At 46.9% G+C, this 20,444-nt stretch overlaps 7 protein-coding genes and 1 non-coding gene across 8 annotated transcripts; 5 read left to right on the top strand and 3 right to left on the bottom strand.

Annotated features, from left to right (window-relative positions):
• Positions 1-1,403: 1,403 nt before the first annotated feature.
• On the top strand, positions 1,404-3,746 carry PADG_03684 (uncharacterized protein; the record flags this gene model as incomplete). Its single annotated transcript, XM_010761253.1, has 3 exons — positions 1,404-1,439; positions 1,512-1,775; positions 1,845-3,746. 3 exons carry the CDS (start codon positions 1,404-1,406, stop codon positions 3,744-3,746), a joined length of 2,202 nt encoding a protein of 733 aa, XP_010759555.1.
• A 421-nt stretch (positions 3,747-4,167) lies between these two features.
• On the bottom strand, positions 4,168-5,825 carry PADG_03683 (uncharacterized protein; the record flags this gene model as incomplete). The annotated part of the gene is made up of 2 exons (XM_010760840.1): positions 4,168-4,362; positions 5,691-5,825. The coding sequence occupies 2 exons, from the start codon at positions 5,823-5,825 to the stop codon at positions 4,168-4,170; spliced, it is 330 nt and encodes a 109-aa protein (XP_010759142.1).
• Positions 5,826-7,782: 1,957 nt separating this feature from the next.
• On the top strand, positions 7,783-8,803 carry PADG_03681 (uncharacterized protein; the record flags this gene model as incomplete). The annotated part of the gene is made up of 2 exons (XM_010761252.1): positions 7,783-8,331; positions 8,438-8,803. 2 exons carry the CDS (start codon positions 7,783-7,785, stop codon positions 8,801-8,803), a joined length of 915 nt encoding a protein of 304 aa, XP_010759554.1.
• A 1,041-nt stretch (positions 8,804-9,844) lies between these two features.
• PADG_11647 lies at positions 9,845-9,941 on the bottom strand. Its single transcript has one exon. It is a non-coding gene; the product is annotated as a tRNA-Leu (tRNA).
• Positions 9,942-10,286: 345 nt separating this feature from the next.
• PADG_03680 (proteasome core particle subunit beta 5) lies at positions 10,287-11,420 on the top strand (the record flags this gene model as incomplete). The annotated part of the gene is made up of 3 exons (XM_010761251.1): positions 10,287-10,418; positions 10,506-10,727; positions 10,923-11,420. 3 exons carry the CDS (start codon positions 10,287-10,289, stop codon positions 11,418-11,420), a joined length of 852 nt encoding a protein of 283 aa, XP_010759553.1.
• Positions 11,421-12,307: 887 nt separating this feature from the next.
• PADG_03679 (DNA-directed RNA polymerase I core subunit RPA135) lies at positions 12,308-16,133 on the bottom strand (the record flags this gene model as incomplete). The annotated part of the gene is made up of 2 exons (XM_010761250.1): positions 12,308-15,538; positions 15,636-16,133. The coding sequence occupies 2 exons, from the start codon at positions 16,131-16,133 to the stop codon at positions 12,308-12,310; spliced, it is 3,729 nt and encodes a 1,242-aa protein (XP_010759552.1).
• Positions 16,134-17,752: 1,619 nt separating this feature from the next.
• Positions 17,753-18,537, top strand: PADG_03677 (uncharacterized protein; the record flags this gene model as incomplete). The annotated part of the gene is made up of 5 exons (XM_010760839.1): positions 17,753-17,815; positions 17,899-17,918; positions 17,983-18,045; positions 18,115-18,186; positions 18,264-18,537. 5 exons carry the CDS (start codon positions 17,753-17,755, stop codon positions 18,535-18,537), a joined length of 492 nt encoding a protein of 163 aa, XP_010759141.1.
• Positions 18,538-20,187: 1,650 nt separating this feature from the next.
• On the top strand, positions 20,188-20,388 carry PADG_11646 (uncharacterized protein; the record flags this gene model as incomplete). Its single annotated transcript, XM_010761576.1, has 1 exon — positions 20,188-20,388. The coding sequence occupies one exon, from the start codon at positions 20,188-20,190 to the stop codon at positions 20,386-20,388; it is 201 nt and encodes a 66-aa protein (XP_010759878.1).
• Positions 20,389-20,444: the final 56 nt, after the last annotated feature.

Genomic DNA, 20,444 nt, shown 5'->3' with positions numbered 1-20,444 from the left:
CAACTGAACGGCTATGACAAGATTTTGCGGGAACTGGACGTGGGTACGCAAGTTCCCTTTCGCTCTTTGGGGTGTAAATTGCTGCATGGCCAGCGCAGAATGACTGTCAACAACCCTACGTGCCGGAGCATTTTTCTGCTCTGCAATTGCGGCCATTTGCTTTCCGGTGCTTTTTGTTGACTCGTGAAGGCATTATTGGTCTTAATCATTATCAGGCAATAACGCCAGGCCTTTTATTATTAATAACACACTTGTGGGCCTATGAAGTACTGGGAAATTTGTTGTCCGTCTCAATAATACGGAGGAGGTAACATATAAGAGAGCTGTTGGCAATTCTTCACCTCTATTTTGTCAAGATGCACCACAGAAAATCCACTCTTCACGTTTTTGAGTTTGTTCCCATTCTATCGCTGAGACCTAAAGAGTGAGATTGCCATAGGGAATAAAAGCTAACATGGAAAACATTGAACCCATGCGTCGAGATAAGATCTCGAATACCACTTCCTGGACAAAATTTGCCAGGGGTATCACCGTCCTGTAACTACTACATCTCTAAACCACGTTCAAATGTCCCGATGCGGTATCAACTTTTAGTGAAGAGAGACCAAACAAAGTGCACAAACTGGTGTATCATACGATGGCGTTTAAAAGAATGTTGCCGGCTATGAGCTTTGGATACTGCATATCCCAATAACTGTATCCGTATATACATTTATCCAATGCTCCAACGATAGTGTGGATTGATTAGTAGTGTTGGCTCAACGCCAAGGCTCTTCCCCGATCCGGCCTAGCTTAATCGCGTGGATAGTTTCGATCCTCCCAACCGAGGGCTTGCGCCATATGCGGGCTCTCTAGATCACGTGCGGCAGGCAGACAGTAAAATAATATGGAGCGCAAGGTTGGGTTTGTGGGATGGTTGGTTCTTCTATTCGGAGGAGCTAGCTAGGTTATTGCTATATTACATACAAGCGATCACGTGTGGGCGGGGCGGGCGCCGCTACAGGGTTTGTGTAGGATGGTTAAATCTCTCATATTGGGAGGCCTAGCTAGCTATCTAATATACGCTATATCACGTGCGGTGGAGCGGCAGCCCGGGCCACATACACCCAACAGTTTGGAACTCGCAATGCCAAGTCAAATCACGTGATTATTCATTTCTGCACAAATGGTGTTTAATCACCAACGTAGAGAGAGCAAATGGTACAGACGGAGGATCTGTCGCATAGAAACTATCGCGCTTGTCGCGTTCAACATCCTCATCCCAAGCATCGCCTTTAGCCCTGCCTGGAAAAGACCTCTGAAGTTTAATGTTCTTTTATTGCATGAGGACCTGTGTCTGTTTCTTTTCCGCCGTTTTCATTGTCACCACCGCCTGAATGAGCAGGCAGAACGCAGCCGCGAGGATGTCCGATCCCGCGGGAGGGGTGCCTCAACAGCTTGTAGGATAGCCTTGCGATCAATGGAAGTATGGGAGTCCTGAGATCCCGTGAAACTAATACGTTGTTTTACAGTTGCCCCATATGCACCTCGTTTCCAGCTACCGGTATCCCCTGACGAGCACTCTCTCCCACGAAACTGCTGTCGATTACCTTATCTCGGCGCCCAAGGTTGTTCGAGAGTTACAGACGGTGCACTGGATGTTCCTTGACGGTCCTCCTGATGGGACTGTGCTCCTAACGTGGCAGCCCCTGAATTATCTTGGTACAAATTTCGCGAGCGACGGCTACTTTTGGGCAGACGCGGAGCAGCTCTACAGCACAGAAATAAGAGGCTACGTAAGGAGAAGAACTTTTTTGCCCCCCTTTTCCTACTCTACACTTCTCCTAATACCTGTCTGTATTTAGAATCTAGAGCTTTATCTTCAGCGCTGCGGATATCATTCACCCAATGAAACGATAGCTGCACATTGCCGGAAGCGATACCGTCTGACTCCCTCTAAAAACCCGAATGCGAATGTTTTGCCCTGCGATCCATCTTTATGGATAATTCACTATTCTAAAACCCCGTCTGTAGATCAATTACCCGTGAACCGGATTCAAATCACTCCTCAGATGCACAATATTCTAGCGCAAAGACGTTTTCTTCAGAGCCAGGGACAGCTTGTGCGGAAGGAGTTCATGCTGCACGACCGGAACAGCTGGCCAACCATCAACCTTCCGCCACAAGTGGGACAGCAAAGCTTTGCGCAACAGGGTGTTGCATACGCAAACCCTCTCCTAGGCCGACAGCAGGCTGGTCCATTTTACCAACCACAGCCAGGGCAGAACATACCCGGACCGCAAGGGAAAGCTGCAAGACCGAGTCGCTCCTCAGCAGCGGCAGCCATGGTGAATGTTGCTGTACCAGACTATTCTCTAGAGGAAGAAGAAGTCTCGACGGGAGACATACTGGATGCTATTACCCCACGGGATATCAGCAAGATGAGGTATCGCCACCACCACGAATGGATGGATGAAATTTTTGGTTCTCCCTACAGTGTGAGGCAGATCATGCCTGTGGATCTAGGACTTGGTAGGAAAGGAGAACTTGAATCTTTAACTTCTGGATTCTTTGATGCTCCTACAGGCCCGTCTCTTGCACAGAAAGAGCCCAGTGCTCCGAACACCACGGGGAAAATGGAAACCGGTAGAGCAGAGGCCTTTGCCAAATCTGTCGATCGCAAAGTCTCTGATATAAATGCTGAGATTGAAAAGATGAAAAAAATACATTCTAAAAGGTTGGAAAAGATGAAACGAATCACAGTTCTGAAAGAGGCTGAGCTAGCGCTCCGTGATGCCTTCATAGATCCTGACGACGTGGGAACTGAGTTCTGGAGAGCTGAGGGCCGCTTGGAAGCTTTTGCCGGAGAAGAGTCTCTGCAAATTGATTATCCTGACAATCGTCCGAAAGCTAAAGTTGATGATATTGTTCGCAACCTCGAGAGGCATCTCGGGAAAGCAATTGTGCCAATCAGCGAAGTTGCCTGTGTCGAGAAAGGCGGTCTTCAGGAAAGGGCGCCAACACCCAAGCCTGCTAATGGTTCGTCTGTGGGAGATGTTGATATGGGTGGCGCCAACGTTGCCTTACCTGGCCAACTTGATGGGGCAGCTGATTCCGCACAACGACACCCATCAGCCGCTACCACAGCAGTTCCCGCACCGGTCCCTATAACAGCTCCATCTGTTCAGCAGACTGAGGCTGGAAAGGCTAATGTCCCTTTACCAAATACCACCACTCAAGCGCCATCAGCAATTGGCACCTTGCTTCCAGCTGTGCCTTCCAAGCCGGATAGTAGTGGCGATGTCGAGATGGGCGGGGTGGAGAGTGACAACCTTCCCACTACCACTACAGATCAGGAAACCGGCGACTGGGTGATGGTTAGCAAGGAAGACAATTTTCCGGCAAATGAAAGCACTGCCCCTACTGAAGGAAACGGTAAACCTTCCAGCGCAGAGCTCTCAGTCGCAGCTGCGGGAGCAGCAGCAGCAGCAGCAGCAGCAACAGGCCCTCCAGGGAGTGGACTTCAAGGACTAACGCCTGCCGGTAACATTGAATTGGGTGAGCCCAGTGCGCTTGAAACAAACAATTTCGACGACGCCGCTGGGTTCAGCAATATTGACTCTGCCGGAGACGCATTGGCAGCGTACAGTGAGCAGAATGATGATCTTGGAATGGAGGAGCTTGATAATTCTGCGTTTGGGGAAGCTTTCCATGCCTCGGAGGCTGAGCGCGGGGAGCAGCCTCCTGATAATGAGGAGATTTCATGATTCGCGTTGGGTTGGGGCTTTGAGTGTGCTAATAATAACAATTTGAAATGAAATGATGTAGAGTTTTCCTCTTCCTCTTCCTCCTCCTCCTCCTCTTCTTCTTCTTCTTCCTGATTACCGCATTGGTTCTGATATACCTTCCTTTTCTTAAAAACGGATGTACAGAGTAGAGGTAAATGGGTGTTTAGGGTATGTCTTTCATTTCTTTCATTAGTTTAACTTTTCATTCTTCATGATAACCATCTTGTTGGCCCATGGAATGTTTTTACTCGAATTCGATTGACATTCCTACCCCCTTTTATTTTTCATATTTTTATTTTTATTTTTTATTTTTTAGAAAAATATGTCATTTTAATGTTCAGGTCCGTTGCACACTTATCTCCTACGCCAGTCACCCTCTGAGGCCTTTTTTAAAACAAATTCACGAACCTCGATTATACGCTGTCCGGTGATAGGTCCATGGGATTCGACCAGTCATATGGCTCGACATAGCCGCAGAACGCGATCTCGCAGAAGTTAAACGGCCATTCGCAAAAAGAGTAATACGGAGTATTTGTCCGACTGGACACTGGTCGGTAGACACGGACCTAGGTCCTCTGTAATTTCTCCGCGTATTCTGTGCTTATGGGTAGCAGTATTGATATTTCCTTACTCTGTTATTTATATTTCCAGTCTTTTATCCTCGTGTGAATCCTCAGATTCGAGGTCACAAGCGCTGAGATAACAAATGGTCAATCCAGATCATGTGACAGCCCTAAATTCGCACGGATATCAGTTCTTTGTCCGCATGCACCAGCTGCATCGCAGCCACACCTTGCCCTATATCATCCGGATCAGAGCTAGAGGCGGGTATGATGGGACCTGCAGGATCAAGTTGGCAGGGGACAAAAGGGAAAATGACAGGACCATGCTTCGGTGACGAGTATGAGATGTGGCTGGGGATCACCATTCTAACTGGACTCGCCCCACCATCCCGCAGACCAACTACCAAGTGACGTAGTGATATTGCAGGGAGGGGGGGGGGGAAGCAAGAGATATATGACACCCTGTTGTGCAGACGATACTCATAGCATGTGCTTATCTATTTTGATAACAGTTTTTTTTTCTCTTCTTTTCTTGGTGAGAGCGCGAAGAGCCCACCCAGGATGGCTCCCAACACCAGCGTGATACCAACCCGCCGGAATTTCGATGTCTATCATTTAGAAAAGCACTCCGGTGGTGGTGATGAGAACCTCTAATGAATGAAGGAGCGGGCACGAGTTGCATTTTCCATACATATATCATGATATATGTCAGAGCACATGAACAAACTTGTGTTATGTCTTCTATTCCAGCTCCCGTCATATCCTCTTTTCTTTCTTTTTCTCTCATTACCCCGTCTTCTTCTCTCTTACAACCAACACATCTATTTTCATTTTTGGCTACATTTGCACAGTCTTCAAGAATAGTGTCCGGTTACAGGGCTGTTTTCCATCCTATCCCGCAACCACTAGTGGTTGCGTTTTCTTGTTTTCCTCTTTTGTCGCCTAGGATATAAGCAGAATCGGAGCTGAGAGATGAAACATACTTGGGCATCTATCTAGGTAACCTATGCTTCCTCTTAGCTGATGGTCAGCGATATCATGACGCCTTGACAGTGGTGTTGGTCTCAAGAGTGCTAGGTGAGACGTCCTGGGCTCCAACTTATGGACTACTCTGGATCCCCTTTTACATGCTTTCATACTGGTTATATAACCCTTTCCCGAAGGGCATATATCCCATTATGGGCATAGATATACGTAAAAGTGCCATCCTTTGAACATTCAGATCACAAGACTGACAGAAAGGGCCAAATCCACAGCGAAACTTTGAAGTCCAAACCAGCCGGCAAGCACCAGCAGCCCGGAAGCGTGCATTCCCGAAGCTCGAAACCGTGAAACAGTAAAACAGGACAAACCCACTTACAATGTGTTCTTGCAGCTGCAGCTGCAACCGCAACTCCAGCTCCAGCTCCAGCTCCAGCTCCAGCTCCAGTTCAAGTTCCAGCTCCAGTTCTAGTTCCAGCTCTGGCTCTGGCTCTGGCTCCTGCCCTAGACCCATGCCGCTCCCCAACCACAGAACCTGTGGTAGGTCGTGCGGGAGGTCCTGCAGCTGCTACTACTACATCAACCCGATTCGAAACATACGCACCTACCCGCTATCATCCCTTTGCTGCCCGCGCCGCACCCCCGTAATTGTGTTACCGAGCTATCCACGGACGATCACGATCTATCACGGATGTCCCCCGCGGAGCAGGCTCTCTTACTACTCCAGCAGCCGTTGTATGAGCAGACCTTCATCTATAGTTGGATGCATGTGTGGATGTTGACAGGATTAGGAAGGTTGGTTTGGGGGTCGTGTGCGTGCAATCGTTGAGAAATGGGCCGGATTCATGTGATAGAAGATTGTATTTGGGACTGGGGAAGTCAGAGGTAGTGGAGATGATAGAGATGGCGGGCGTGCGTTCACCTCGCCTTTGGCGGAAAGAGAAAACCTAGGTTTCATGCCTGGCTTGGGGATTCTGTTACGGATAGATCCAAACTACTGTCTCCACGGTGTCTATATTCAACATATCGACACCAGCAAATTTGAAAGCCAGGGGTAGACCTCATGACAAACTGCGACTTTTCCCCCAACTAATTATAGAACAACCCGCCGATACTTTTACCGCGAGTTCCGGCCAGTGGAAGAGCGATTAAGATTGACTTTGTGAATGGGGTGGCAACATTTCGTAAATATTTACCTGTCATTCATTCATTCATTCATTCATTCATTTTATTTTTGTCTTTTGGGATACACGAGAGATGATGGACGAGGTATTCAGATTGAATTTGAGCACTTTTACCATGAGATCTTATTTATAACATTTCCACTCTTTTTTTTTTTTTTTTTTTTTTTTTTTTCAGCTTTCATAGCTTTTATTTTTCTATTTTAAGGAGATATTTTTAACCCCATTTAGTGACAGAATGGCAAGCTTCTTCATTCCAAAGGTTGCTAACTGCGAGAACGACTTCATATGGCGGTAAAACAGATCACGTGATGAAAGGCTCCGACATTTTCTGTTGGACGTCTGAAGTTGGTTGTTATTGGTAGCCTAGGAAGCCTAGGCTCCAACAATTTCAAGGTTACATACAGGAACTAGATATCTATAACTATATATATGCATATCAACTAATATAACAAGCATCTAGTTATAAGCAAAATAGTCCTAATCACATCACCACGTACATAAACTTCAAGGGCGGAACCCTGCGGTTACAAAAAAAAAAAAAAAAACCCCCATACGACCGGCATTGGTCGATATATCTGGGTAATTAACTCTGTATTGCCCGTGGTTCAGATAACTAACCCCAGTTTTTGAAATGAGGGAAGACAAACCAAACGGGCCACACAGTCCAGCACATTAATGACACAACCAACAATACAAATTTAACCCTCAAACTAACCATAGCTTCGTCCGCATAGTATTCGACGCCTCCAAAACCCCCGGCAAGTCCAGTACGGCCATGTTAGATTTTGCCTTTGGAAAGTTATTCCAGCGCAGCATTCGTTCTTTGTGACGTCAGTGGCCACTGCAACATGCAGCCCCCTTCTGCCGTCATTGAGAAGTTGATGGAAGCAGCAATGCAAGGAGGGAAAAAAACGACTGTTGTTTTGTTCCTGCTCCCCTTTCCTTCTTCCTCTGTTTCTCCTTTTGTGCTTCTGAGAATTCTGTGTTGGGGTTGTTGTTTTTTAACTTGTGGTGGTCGCTGCATACATATCCTGTCTGTTTGTTCTCAATAACATACACCTCAAGAGGGGGAAAAAGGCAAAGGGGGGAAAACTCTGCATAAAAGAGCAACAGTTATTTACATTCTGAAGTGTGTATATCCAGAATCTCATGACATTGAAGTAAAACACAATAAATAAATAACACACTATCCAAAAATGTGAGTGAGCAAAACAAACAATTCTCTTCTTCTATCACTTCAATATTATCGCACCTCCTTGCAACCCCCAATAGCCGTGATGCACAGCCATGCCACTAACCAGAGTATCTCCAAACATCAGGGACCGCTCGCACTCCATCCGTAGCAGAAAGAGCCAAGTCATGGACCGCCCGGTCAAGCACCGCTTCAGCATGGCGACACTACGCGGTAATCAGCAACCCGAACTGTGTCGAAAGCTCTACAAGCTAATCAAGGCGGAGAACCACACCATTGGCTCATACGAGAACGCAGGTCGGGACCGCGTCTCCATTGCCTCGCAGCTGTCCGACTGGGGCGAATCCACAGGCGACGTTGCTGTTTCCGACCTCTCTGATAAGATGGGTGTGCTGCTCGCCGAAATGGGAGAGCAGGAAGACCTCTACGCTCAGAATCTGGAGGATTATCGTAATGTTCTCAAGCATATTCGTAACACGGAGAGCTCCGTGCAGCCAGCGAGAGACTACAAGGTGCGAGTCGTTGATGAAATTCAGAAGCTGAAGTTTAAGGACCCGAACAGCAATAAGCTGGTGAGCCTGGAACAGGAGTTGGTGCGGGCAGAGGCACAGATGTTGGTGGCCGAAGCGCAGTTGACGAATATTGTATGTTTGATATATCAATTGATCTCCCTGAGCCTCTCCCTCCCCTGAAGCTATCTCAGTTTCCTGCCGGTGTGTTGAACTAACCTAACCTCTTCCCACTCCATAGACGCGTCAAAAGCTAAAGGAGGCGTTCGACATCCACCTAGCAGCCACCATAGAAAGAGCAGAGAAACAAATTATCCTCGCCCGTCACGGCCGTCGTCTCCTTAATTTGCTGGACGACACCCCTCTTGTCCCCGGTGACACCCGGGGTCCTTATGAACACGCTGAACATGCCCGTCAAGTCCTCAATGACGCTGAGCAGGATCTTCGAAGATGGGAGCCCAGCCTCGAACCCATCCATTTTGCAGCTGCTGGAATGGGAGCGAACTCGATGCCCTCTGGCCAGATCAATGGTGATCGGGGCGAAGTGTCCTATGACAAAGAGGAGATGAGTCCTGGATCTTCGGTGCCGCAGCCTTTTGCTGCGTAGGGAGAGGGGAATGGAGGTTGATTGTGATTTGAAATTTCCATTTTTTTTTCCCTTCTCGCGTTTTGTTGCCATGTATATGCATTACCACGCTATCAGGTGCAAATGGTATAAATAGCCGCATGTGCCGCCTTCGTAAGGAGTTATGATTTCAGCTTAGGAATGTTAATCCCATTCAAAATTGAAAACATGAGAGGGAGTTTGGGAGCGGGTGGAGTATTTTTCGAAGAAAAGCGAAACCGGATTTTGGGCGTCTATGGTAAAGGGTTTTTATTTATTTTTTGTCTTCTTCTTCTTTTCCAGTGTACCTGATTGGCACTGCATGGGATATGTTATAGTTATTTATTCTCCTAACATGTAATTTTAACAATCCAGTGACAGTTGAAATATTCATCTTTGACAGGTCAGCAAAACTCTGGCCTCTGCTTCAAGGCAATCGCAACCAAACCAATCAGATATATCTATCATACATGTATCGTCTGGCTCTGCATTGGGTCCCACTGCCGTGGATCGCTCGCTCTCCCGAGCACATCCTGGTGTGGTTTGAGACTGCGGCGATTTACGCCGTTCGAACCAGCAGCGTGATAGCATATTTGTAGGAATAATATAACTACGGAAGAACTGGAAACATTTGAGCAACAATGTCCAAACTTGGGAATATATAGGTATTCCGCAAGAGCACGCACTTCCTTCCAACTTGCAGCCAGCAGACGGACATATCAAAAAAAGGGGAGATGAACCTAACAAGTAACTAACTGTTATTTCGTGGGCCAACGCGGATTTCACCAGGATTTCACCGATGGATGGATGGATGGCCCTTGGCATCACATATTTCTCAACAGCAACATGTTTCAAAGCTTTGCGGGATGAAGGCCACGTACAGAAGTAGCAAGGAACCGCCGGAAACAAGACCTATCTATCTCACTAAATCACACTGTCAACATCGATTTGTGGCAACCTTCGTGACAGTGACACCCAGCAAAAGAAACCCAAGAACAATAAATAAATCAATGGTATAAAAAATAAACACTAAGAGAAACTTTATGGGGGCAGCGCGGTTCGAACGCGCGCGAACTTTCGTTCACTGCAGTTTCTGATTAAAACTTAAATGCAGCGCCTTAGACCACTCGGCCATACCCCCATCATTAGGGCGTTGGTTTGGGAGCAATTTGGCCCCTTCAACACAAACCCTTTTGGGGGGGGGGGTTGGGGGGTGGCGCCCCTCGAAGTTGTGTCATGTGATGCAGGCAGCTTGTTGCCGCGACTGCAAGCAAAACAACAAGCTTCAGCCAAAGCTTCAACAACTCAAACAACTCAACTCCCCTCTCGTTTGAATTCAACCAACAACATCCAACCCTCCGCTGCCACGTCTCCGTACCCTGTATACCAGTATCTCTCTGCTTCATATATTCTCCCTATTTGGGTGTTTTTTTTTTTTTTTTTTTTTTTTGCTTCACATTCATTCATCGTTTTAGAATTGCCCATCATGGATACTGTCGTAGCCCAATACTCCCGGCCTATGTTCCCAAACGATCGCTACTCCCAGAACGAAGAGCAAGAGTTTACAGAAACACTGCCTCCCTTGTCTCTAAAGTTCGCTCTTCCTCCAGTAGATAAGGTGGGTATTTGTGAATATGAGGAGTCATTGATGGCCATCTTGGGTTGTTCCACGTTTTTGTCTTGTGCTGACAGTTTCATTGCTTAGCCCGCCGCTTTCCTGCGAGCTGCAACCGATGACCATGCCAACCCAAACTGCCCCATTAAGCTTGCTCATGGCACCACAACTCTTGCATTCAGATTTCAAGGAGGAATCATTGTGGCGACAGACTCCAGAGCTACCGCTGGCAACTGGATCGCCAGTCAGACTGTAAAAAAGGTCATTGAGATCAACAGCTGTCTATTGGGGACCATGGCTGGTGGTGCTGCTGTACGTGTGTTATCACCGTTCTCATACGTGTTCTCATACGTTTTCTCAGTTTGAAAATGTATCTTAAATTTTTTGCTGTCGCTGCTTGGCTTCTGCTCTTGTGTTGAATCTGCATCATTCCTGAAGTGACTTTCCAAACCCAAGACACTGCCAGAAACCACCGAGGACCTCCTGCTTACCCCCTGTTATGTGTAGGACTGTCAATACTGGCTCGCCTACCTAGGCATGCAATGCCGCCTCCACGAACTCCGCCACAAACGCCGCATATCCGTAGCTGCCGCCTCCAAGATCCTCGCCAACCTCGTCTACAACTACAAGGGCATGGGATTAAGCATGGGCACCATGTGCGCTGGTGTAACACCGCAAGAAGGACCTGCTCTCTACTACATCGACTCAGATGGGACCCGACTAGCAGGAAACCTCTTTTGCGTTGGATCTGGCCAAACATTTGCATACGGCGTGCTGGACGCGGAATATCGATATGACTTGACTGAAGAAGAGGCGTTGGAGCTGGGGAGGCGGAGCATCCTCGCTGCTACACACAGAGATGCGTATTCGGGTGGTTTTATTAACCTGTACCATATCAAGGAGGCTGGATGGGAGAAGCACGGATTCAGCGACACTAACCCGATATTCTGGAAGACGAAACTGGAGAAGAATGAGTTCTCGAATGTAACGGGAACGTTGGAGTGAAACGGCGAAACCCTTTGTCTTCTTCTTTTTTTTTTTTTTTTTTTTTTTTTTTTTTCCTTACCTTCTTAATAATACGATGAGAGGTTTGGCACGTTTTGCCAATTTTTAAATCTTACTTCTGCCACTTGTGTTATATAGCTTGCTAGAAATAATGGGTAGAATTGTGTCATCATTTACGAAGTAGGGAGTATAACTAGTCATAATTACCTGGTTACCCATCCTTTTTTTTCTTCTTTCGAACCACTTCACCACTTCATATCTTAGACGGTGCTGAGTCTCTAGTTATGATGACAATTACTTTGAGCAAGTCGCTTTTCTTGTCCCAGAATGATCTACGCGTTTCGCAAAATCGAACGCAGAAGTGGCCTATGGTTCCCCTGTGTCCACGCCGTTTCTTTACCCGGGAAATTTGCTGTTGGATCTTATATATTGTTAATTAAAGGTTTAACTGAATTTTGTTAAGGTGCCCCTGGACCTTTGGTTCATGCATCATCCCAACAATCAGCCAATTCCCCATGAACCATGAATCGGAGTAGGGAGAGGGATGAATCCGTCACCTATGAATGATATGGATCGTCTGCTAGAACGTATGTACATCCCATATTAGCCAAAGTTGCCGCGATAATTCTTGTCTTGAAATGTATATCAACTTATCTACTCTCATAGAAAATCTTTTTTTTTTATATTCACCGTAAACAAGGAGATCACGGAAAGATATTTTACCCAAATTGAAATTGGCAGCAGAGATATCAAGAGCGACAAATACTGAGATATTTTGCCTTCTTAACCCTAATTCCCTCTCTTGGAGGCAAAATAAATTTTATTTTGGTCTCATTTTTATCCAAACCCTTTATACAGATAAAACACATTTATCCAACCACAGAATCTCAATTATTAACCTTAAATGTCATCTTAACCCCCATAGCCGCCAACTCAACATCAAGATACTTCAACACACCGGGCACGGCAACTACAGTGGTATCGTCTCCGCCAACGAACCTTCTACCCTCTCCATCCTCCCACACCTCGGCTCGGGGGTCATCAAAGACCGCTTCTCTCGCACATCGACGACAACGCACAATCCCTGAAGTACCACCCAACGCACTCACTGCCCCACCTGGCTTCACAAGGCCCGATGAAGACTTCGCAGCAGCAGCCATAGCGGGATTTTTGCTTGGCGCCACGTATTTAGAGACAGCAACCTGCGTTGAGAGGAACGAGCCGCACGTCCTGCAGATCCAGGAACGAGTGATGTCCGAGCAGTTCATGAGACGGTCTTGCAGGAGGAAAGCAGCGCCATGGGCCAGAAGGGCGTCGCGCTCCATCTCGCCAACACGGATCCCACCACCTTTCGCACGGCCCTTAACGGGTTGTCCGGTCAGTGCGTTCACTGGGCCAGTCGTCCGCACTTGGAATTTATCATTGACCATGTGCCTTAGACGTTGGTAGTAGACGACTCCCAGGTAGATGTCTGCAGCAAATTCGCGGCCTGTTATACCAGAATACATCGGCTCGTTGCCATGAAAGTTGTAGCCAGCCTTGCGCAGTTGTTCGCCAAAGAAGTCGCCTGCGGTATGCTCTTCAGAGAATCGGAATGGGGTGGAGTCCTGCGCGAGGCCGTGTAGAGCGCCAGACTTCCCCGCGAGGGACTCGACAAACATACCGATTGTCATTCGGGAGGGGAAAGCATGCGGGTTGATGATCACGTCGGGCTGGATTCCGCTCTCAGAGAATGGCATGTCAATTGCAGGCCACAGTTGGGAACAGACGCCCTTCTGTCCATGGCGGGAGGAAAATTTATCTCCAATAACTGGTTTACGTGGGATACGGTATTTGATGCTGATGGCTTGGCAGGGGTCACCGCCTGTTTCGGAACCGAGGATCCGGACGCTGTCAATGTAGCCTTCCTCTGTGTCTTTGTACTTAAGGAAGTGGGTTTGCCTGTCGATGTTAATATATGAGTTCGATACTGCATCGAAGCGGACAGTGTGCCATGCAGCAACGATGCTGCCTTCAGTAACCCGCACACCAATGTGAGGGAGACCATCCTCATCCAACGTTTGCCGCCATTCCCCCTTGATAAGGCCACCCGGTGCGAATCCGAAAAGTTTGGCAATTTCTCGTTTCGCTTTTCCCCGGCCTCGAGATTCTTTGTCATCGAGAGAATATACTTTCGTTTTGTAAATCGTGCCCCATCCAAATCCTCTGTCGTGAGCGGATCTATTAATAATCATTGCGTCGTCCATGTCGTAGCCAGTGTACGATAAGACAGCAACCACGGCATTCATGCCATTGGGGAAATTGTCGAGTCCGTAGCAGTTATAGAGAGGTGGGCGAACAATAGGGGTTTGTCCGGTTTGTAGTCTGTAAAGTTTGTTGTCGGTACGGTACTGTATGGATGTTCCAGGAGTTCCCATCGCTTGCTTCCCCATTTGACACTGGTACATATTACGCGGAGACTGGTTGAAGTCAGAGAACGGTGTCATGTTTGCAACGATGGAGAGGATGTAGGTAGGGTCGAATTCCACATGGGTAGATACCCCAGATATGATATCGGACGGTACGCAGGCAATTTCCATAAATGGCTGCTCGAATGGCCCAACATAATCAAGTTTGTCCAGTGGCAAGTATTTCACTGGTCTGACCATCCTAGCACATTGCGAGAAAAGATAGATACCGGGGTATTGGCCCCGGTTCGAGTTGGGAACGTATCCGATTTCAAGCTCCACGGGAAGACTCTTGTTGCCCTCTACCTTCCAATATCGCAAGGTATCAGATATGATGCGAGCTTGTTTCGGGGAACAGTAGCCAAGAATGCGTCCGTCCATCTGGACAACAACGCTTTCCTCTAGGGAAACTGATGACTCAGATGTTACCCCTAGGTTCGATATGATCTGAGGAACACCAGAGACATCAAGATTACTTGTTTCTATTTTGCATTTATGGGCTAGATGGTTTAGAAGACCACATGGACTTCCATCTGGTGTGTGAACTGGGCAAAGGAAGCCCCAACTCTCAGGGAGAAGTTTACGAACGGTAGTCGTTTTGAGCTGTGCGAAGAAGCTTCCTCGGTGTATCATTCGGAAATGACTGATAAAACGGTAGAAGTTGATTTTCTCGGCCATGACAGTATAACCAGATGGTTGTTGTAGATCGAGACCAGTTGGACTGACAAGGTTACCGGTAGAGAGGAAATACTCCAGCGCACCACCGATATTTTCGTTTGTCCTCGCAACGATTCTACTCAGGAACTCCTTCTCAAATTTTGGGTCGATGAATCTTGCATTCTGGTTCTTGACACTCCACTCCTGTGCAATCGGACCAAATGACCTTAGCCATTCTTCGAGGCGCTCTTTCAAGAGCATCCCGTAGAGAAAACCACCAAGCAAGACTTCTTGATTCGAGACAGCATCCGGATTATCTGGAGCACAGTCCCCAGCCACTAGGGTATAGAGTTTCCGGATCATGAAGAGTATCATATTGAACTTATCATTATCCTGAGAGTCTGTCACGTTGTGATTGCCAAGATGCGGCAAGACGACTTTTCGAAGAAATTCGACGCCCACAGCTTCATCTGGTATATCTGTGGGCATTCCCAAGACAGGTCTGAATTTTTCTCCCAGGTAAGCTCTAATGTCGTCCCTTCCATGAATTCCATATCCCTTGTATGTTCGTAGAAGTAGCTCAACTCGATCTGTCACAAAAGAGTTTTTGATTCCCTCAGAGCCTTCATGGCCAACTAGGCGCTCGAAAATGTCCCTATCGTTTGTCTGCACCAGGCCCTTTAATATCATCACAACTGGGACAAGGTACTCATTTTTCCTCCAGGTAAATCGGAACGTGACATTTCCGTCGCTGAGGTAATGTAGAAAATTCGTTTGAGATGTTTGATCAGGCCTGACAGAGCGAATTTGAATACCAAACTTCGTATAGGTCGGGCCGCGCTTCATGAAGGAACTACGGATAATAGCCATTGGGAAATTTCTCCTTCCAACAATCAACATTCGGATAAGTTTCTCATTTCCATTGACGACAAAATAACCGCCGAGTTCTTCAGATTCCTCTTTATGTTGCACGAGCTGTTCCGGAGAGCACTTCTCTAGATAACATCGGTTGGACTGCAGGAAAAAGTCAATGCGAATCAATTATGCGGTCAGTCTACAAAGCTCAATCATAACGAATGAACATTTATTAATCCAGACATTGCGAACTCACCCTTAGCATAATTGGGACCTGGCCCAGTTCTCTGACGGACTCTTTCCACTCCCCATTGTTAATGCGGTATTCCAGTCTCGCTCGTAGTCTGCCACGATATGTCGCGTGTCTCTCTCGACACTCTGCAGGGTAAATTTCTCTATTTCGCGTATTGAACTTGTTTGATGCCGGGAGCATCGCCTTCTCAAGAAACAGCTCGGTAATGCGCACAGAGAGCTTGTTTCTTCGAGGCGCCCGTCTCCCTTCATCTAGCCTAGCCCGCTTCTGTTCCGGGGTTTCGACGTCGCCATCGAGGAACGATTTGGTGCCAATGTCCTTCAATGCCGCCTCTAAAATCCTGTCATTGTCGAATAGGGCGTTGAAAGAATCGATATGGGGGCGAATAGAAGCTGCAAGGGACGGGTACGCAGTGTGATCCTTTGGGGGATGTCGGAATAGACGCTCACGCCGGAGGGTGTCAAACTCGACTGACCACTCTGTATCCGTAGAGGGTGCCATTGAGCCCTAAACTAGCAAATCTAAAACAATTCAATCAGGCTAAAGGGTATAAAAATAGCACAGAAGAGTTGAAGGTGCCAGCACAAAGGGGATCAATACGCCCGTCGAAGGGTAAAAATCCCTTGTGGCTGCTACGGCGAAACTGCCATGACCGAGTGGAATAGTTCAAATTAGATATTTAAAGTAAGAGGAAGGAGACTACGGCTTGGACGAGAAGTATTGACTCATCCTTGCAATGTTGATTGAACTGATCGCCCCAGCTGTTGGTGGTGTGTGTATATATCATGAGGCTCTGCGAAGTGAAATTTTTGAGCGGAAACGAGAGCCATGCTTATCGTCACGTGAAGATAACCAACTGCCAATTGGCGGTGTTCGACCAAGTGTTCTTGTTCCACTCAACAACGGATCAAAAGACGAACGACATCATCGAATCGCCCACCAACCACCAAAATAAAGTAATATTTACTACTCTCAAATAGAATGCCGCCAACACTAGCCAGCCAATAGACATTGTTCTCTACAAGCAGCGGCAGCAGGATTGGCACCTGGGCAAAAAGAATAATACCAAATAGCCGTCGGCGTCTTTGGCGCCGGGAAGGCTCTGGGCTCTCCACCTTTGCTGCTTCACAGTTCTCCTTCTGGCATTTGCGTGGATGGGAGCTTGCGGCGGATGCGCTGCTCATTGCAAACCACGCAAGGGACAGTTACAGGGAACAGGGACTCAAGGACGAAACGCCTCCCGCAAATCTCAGTTCCACACTCCTCGCACTAGACGTCAAAACACCACCATCGGTCATGTGTACACAGACCTACTTCGCGCGGAGTGAACCCAGCCCTCAGTGCTAATATTCTGTACTCGTTGATTGCCTTCAAGAGGAAGTTTTTTGTAGCCGTGAGTAAGGGAGCTTTTCCAAGACCGTTCACATTGATTCAAGAAAGACGATTATTCGTTATTTCTTTGCTTCCTGAAATATATCCATCTCGTTTTCTTTATTCCGCTCCATGTTTACCATATAGTTAGCGCTTGTATTGTGCCTGTGTGGTTTAACTCCTGATTTATTAATTTTGGGTCTCTGCCTGTTATCCGGGTTTCTGTACTCCATCCCGGCTTGTATGGGAAATTATACCTCTCACTCTGGGATTTAAGGTATTTTCGTCATTATCGTGTGTGCTTTGTCCCGCAGATCCATCTCTTACACTTCTTCTTAACAGACGCCACACACCACAGCTAAACCCTTGGTGTACATATTGCTGTACACACCACGATAATATTCACGCACTATTTTACTTATCCCCTCTCCTGGCTCTCACACTCACCTCACAAAATTACTGTCTGCGCCATTTTTTGCCGCCAAATCTCCATCGCTCTATTCCGTCTACTTTCTCTGAGGGATAAGGTATCGTAGCTATTTATTCAGAGCAGATTCACGATGGCGAGTTTCTTCAGAAGCATCTATGACTGGTTGCTCAGAAAATTCTGGTTAGTGTGCGCTTCAAACAATCCGATGCGACCAGCGGTATTTAGTGGTGCAGACCTTCATCTAAGCACTGGATCATCCAATGGGTAAAAAAGGAAAACTAATTCATCATGGTCAATTTTACGATTCAGGGCAACCGAAATGGATGTGACGATGGTCGGATTGCAAAATGCCGGGAAGTCATCGTTGTTGCGGGTTTTAGCGGTGAGAAAACGAATTTCCTATCAGAAATGAAAATTCCCAGAGGATATTCCCATGAAATGATGTGCTAACTGAAAGGAAACCAGGGAGGAGAATTCACGATTGAGTACGTCAAGAGGCCTGGGAAATGACGGGAGTAGCAGAACAGTTGCAGCTAATAGCAACCTCAGCTCAATACCCACCATCGGATTCAATACTGCGCGTGTACAAAAAGGTCACGTCACACTAAAGTGGTCAGCGTTCTCCGTTTGGATATAACTTCCCTCAGCAACTGAGGCATCCGTTCTAACGAAAGTATATAGTTGGGACCTTGGAGGCCAGCCGAGATTTAGGCCAATGTGGGAACGGTATTGTCGTGGAGTCAACGCACTAGTGTAGGTATATGTTCCATCAACGTCAAATCCTTCGAGGGAGAGTGCGTCATCAGCTAAATCATCCGGGAAAACCATAGATACATCGTCGACGCAGCCGACAAGGAAGCGCTGCCCACGGCCACCGAAGAGCTTCACGATCTCGTGAGCAAACGGTCTCTAGACGGCATCCCGCTCCTCGTGCTGGGCAACAAGTCTGATCTCCCCAACAAGCTCTCCGTCGATGAGCTGATCGAAGCCATGGATTTGAAGTCCATCGTGCACCGCGAAGTTAGCTGTTACGGTATCAGTGCCAAAGAGGAGACGAATCTTGATGCTGTTTTGCATTGGCTAATTGCCCGATCAAGCAAGTGAACGGTTCCGCCATTTCACCTATCCAACTAACAAACCTTTCTTTTGCCTCTTGACTGTCGCTTTCCTACCGTCTGTCTTTTCTTTCCGGGATTTATACGTCATTTTCTTTCATTTCCTTTTTTACCGCCTTTGTAATGATACTGATGCCTTGCTTTTATTGCTTCCATTCCTCTGCTTTTCCTCATTTTACGGTTGCCTGTTGAAGTTGCAGGATGTACTTCTCCCCCCACCCCCCAGGTAGGGGGCGATAATGGACGACAGCTTCCCCGCTCTCCATTCCCCGTCTGCTATGCCTTCTCTCTCTTCCAATTCTAGCCTCAAATCCTATTTATTTCGTCAAACTCCCAAGCCAACACATTGTCTCCATTTCTCCACCATCTTTTCATCAGAATGGTAATGTTAATTGTCATCGAGCAAGCATGCGGGTAAGCGAATCGGCATTTTTTCCTTCCTTTTCTTATGTTTCTCTGCTGTCTTTTTTTTTTTTTTTAATTCTTTTGAAGTTTTCTCGGAAATCTTGGTTTTCTTTCTTTTCAGCATAGTTAAACGGATGTAGGACGAGAGGCGGGTAGAATGATAGGATGAAGTAACGACTGCAAATTTCGTGGTGTTGCATTGATATCCGATTGATAGACCAGGTGGGTGGGTTGTCATTGTCTATATGGGTAATTGAGAACCACTGATTAGTTTCCTATTTCCCAGTTCATTTCATCTGAAGATATGGAGATTGACGTTGGGATTTCACTCCAGGGAGAGGGGTGAGGCTCTGCATCTTCGAGAATTAGTTAATGCCATCCGAGCATCAGCAAATAGGCTTCCTGGCAAATCAGGTTGGGTGAAGGTATGTATCTCAATCCAAACAACTCAATCGTCCAGAGAATATATATCTCCACTTCTCACGGCAACCCCCTTTCTTGATAAGCAAAATGAGAAAAATAAACAAATTAAACAGAAAAATTAAAACCCTTCCCACCCACATAATTATATATTTATTCTTTACTGATTATCTACAAAATTCTCTCCACGTCATGAACAACTCATCAACAGTCCATCCACATAGGCACCCCACCGTCGAGCACAGACCAACTGATGCGTTGGCAATGCATAATCCTCTCACATTTCTTACATGTACGCCGGCCGATACAAAGCCTATTATGTCACGCATTTGATTTTAGATTTTGAAGGGATGGGATGGGATGTGGGACTGTAATCGTGCGTGAACATGTGGGCGCAAAGTGAGGGGTAGACTAGGCTTTTGCGTCTTGTCAGTGTGATCATTGACGTTGTTCGAAGACAATCATCAGCGTAGACACCGAAGCCAATCGGATAGTTAATGAGAACTTCGGAAATCTGTTGATTGCAAGTACGCAGGTTGATTGGGGCAGTGATTAGTGGTGCGCTTCGTGGTTGGCTGGTCACGATTCAATCTCAATATTTCGACATGTTCCCTGTAAGTGGACGGGGTAGGTTACTCCATAACATGGAGAGATAAATACTAGTTATTAACGGCGATATCAACATCCATATGCGGGATATGTTTTAGCTTCAATTGTTCGAGAAAACATCTGGACACTTCAAGCCAAATGGAACTAGGTAAGAAGCAAAGCAACCACAGGAAAGAAAGGGTGGTCAATCGTTCGGTTTCTCACAATGCTATGGAGCAAGGATCATACAGGAAATAAAGAGGCGCAAAATTCCGGCGCGAATGGATTTGACGTTGAGGACAGTTTGGATGTAACCCGTCAGAAATGTTCATCACAGGGCGAATGCCAGGAATTAGTTAAATTAACCGACCTCCACCCGGCGGCTCTTGCGAGCTTGGATTTGGTAATGCTGCTTATAACTAAATAAAAACACGAGTTTCAAAAACGGGTTAAGGTTTCTTAACTGCTGTGGAGCTTTGGGAA

The sequence above is a fragment of the Paracoccidioides brasiliensis genome (genome assembly GCF_000150735.1).
Source record: "Paracoccidioides brasiliensis Pb18 unplaced genomic scaffold supercont2.4, whole genome shotgun sequence".
Taxonomy (NCBI): Eukaryota; Fungi; Ascomycota; class Eurotiomycetes; order Onygenales; family Ajellomycetaceae; genus Paracoccidioides; species Paracoccidioides brasiliensis.
This window is presented reverse-complemented; position numbering and strand designations above follow the sequence as displayed.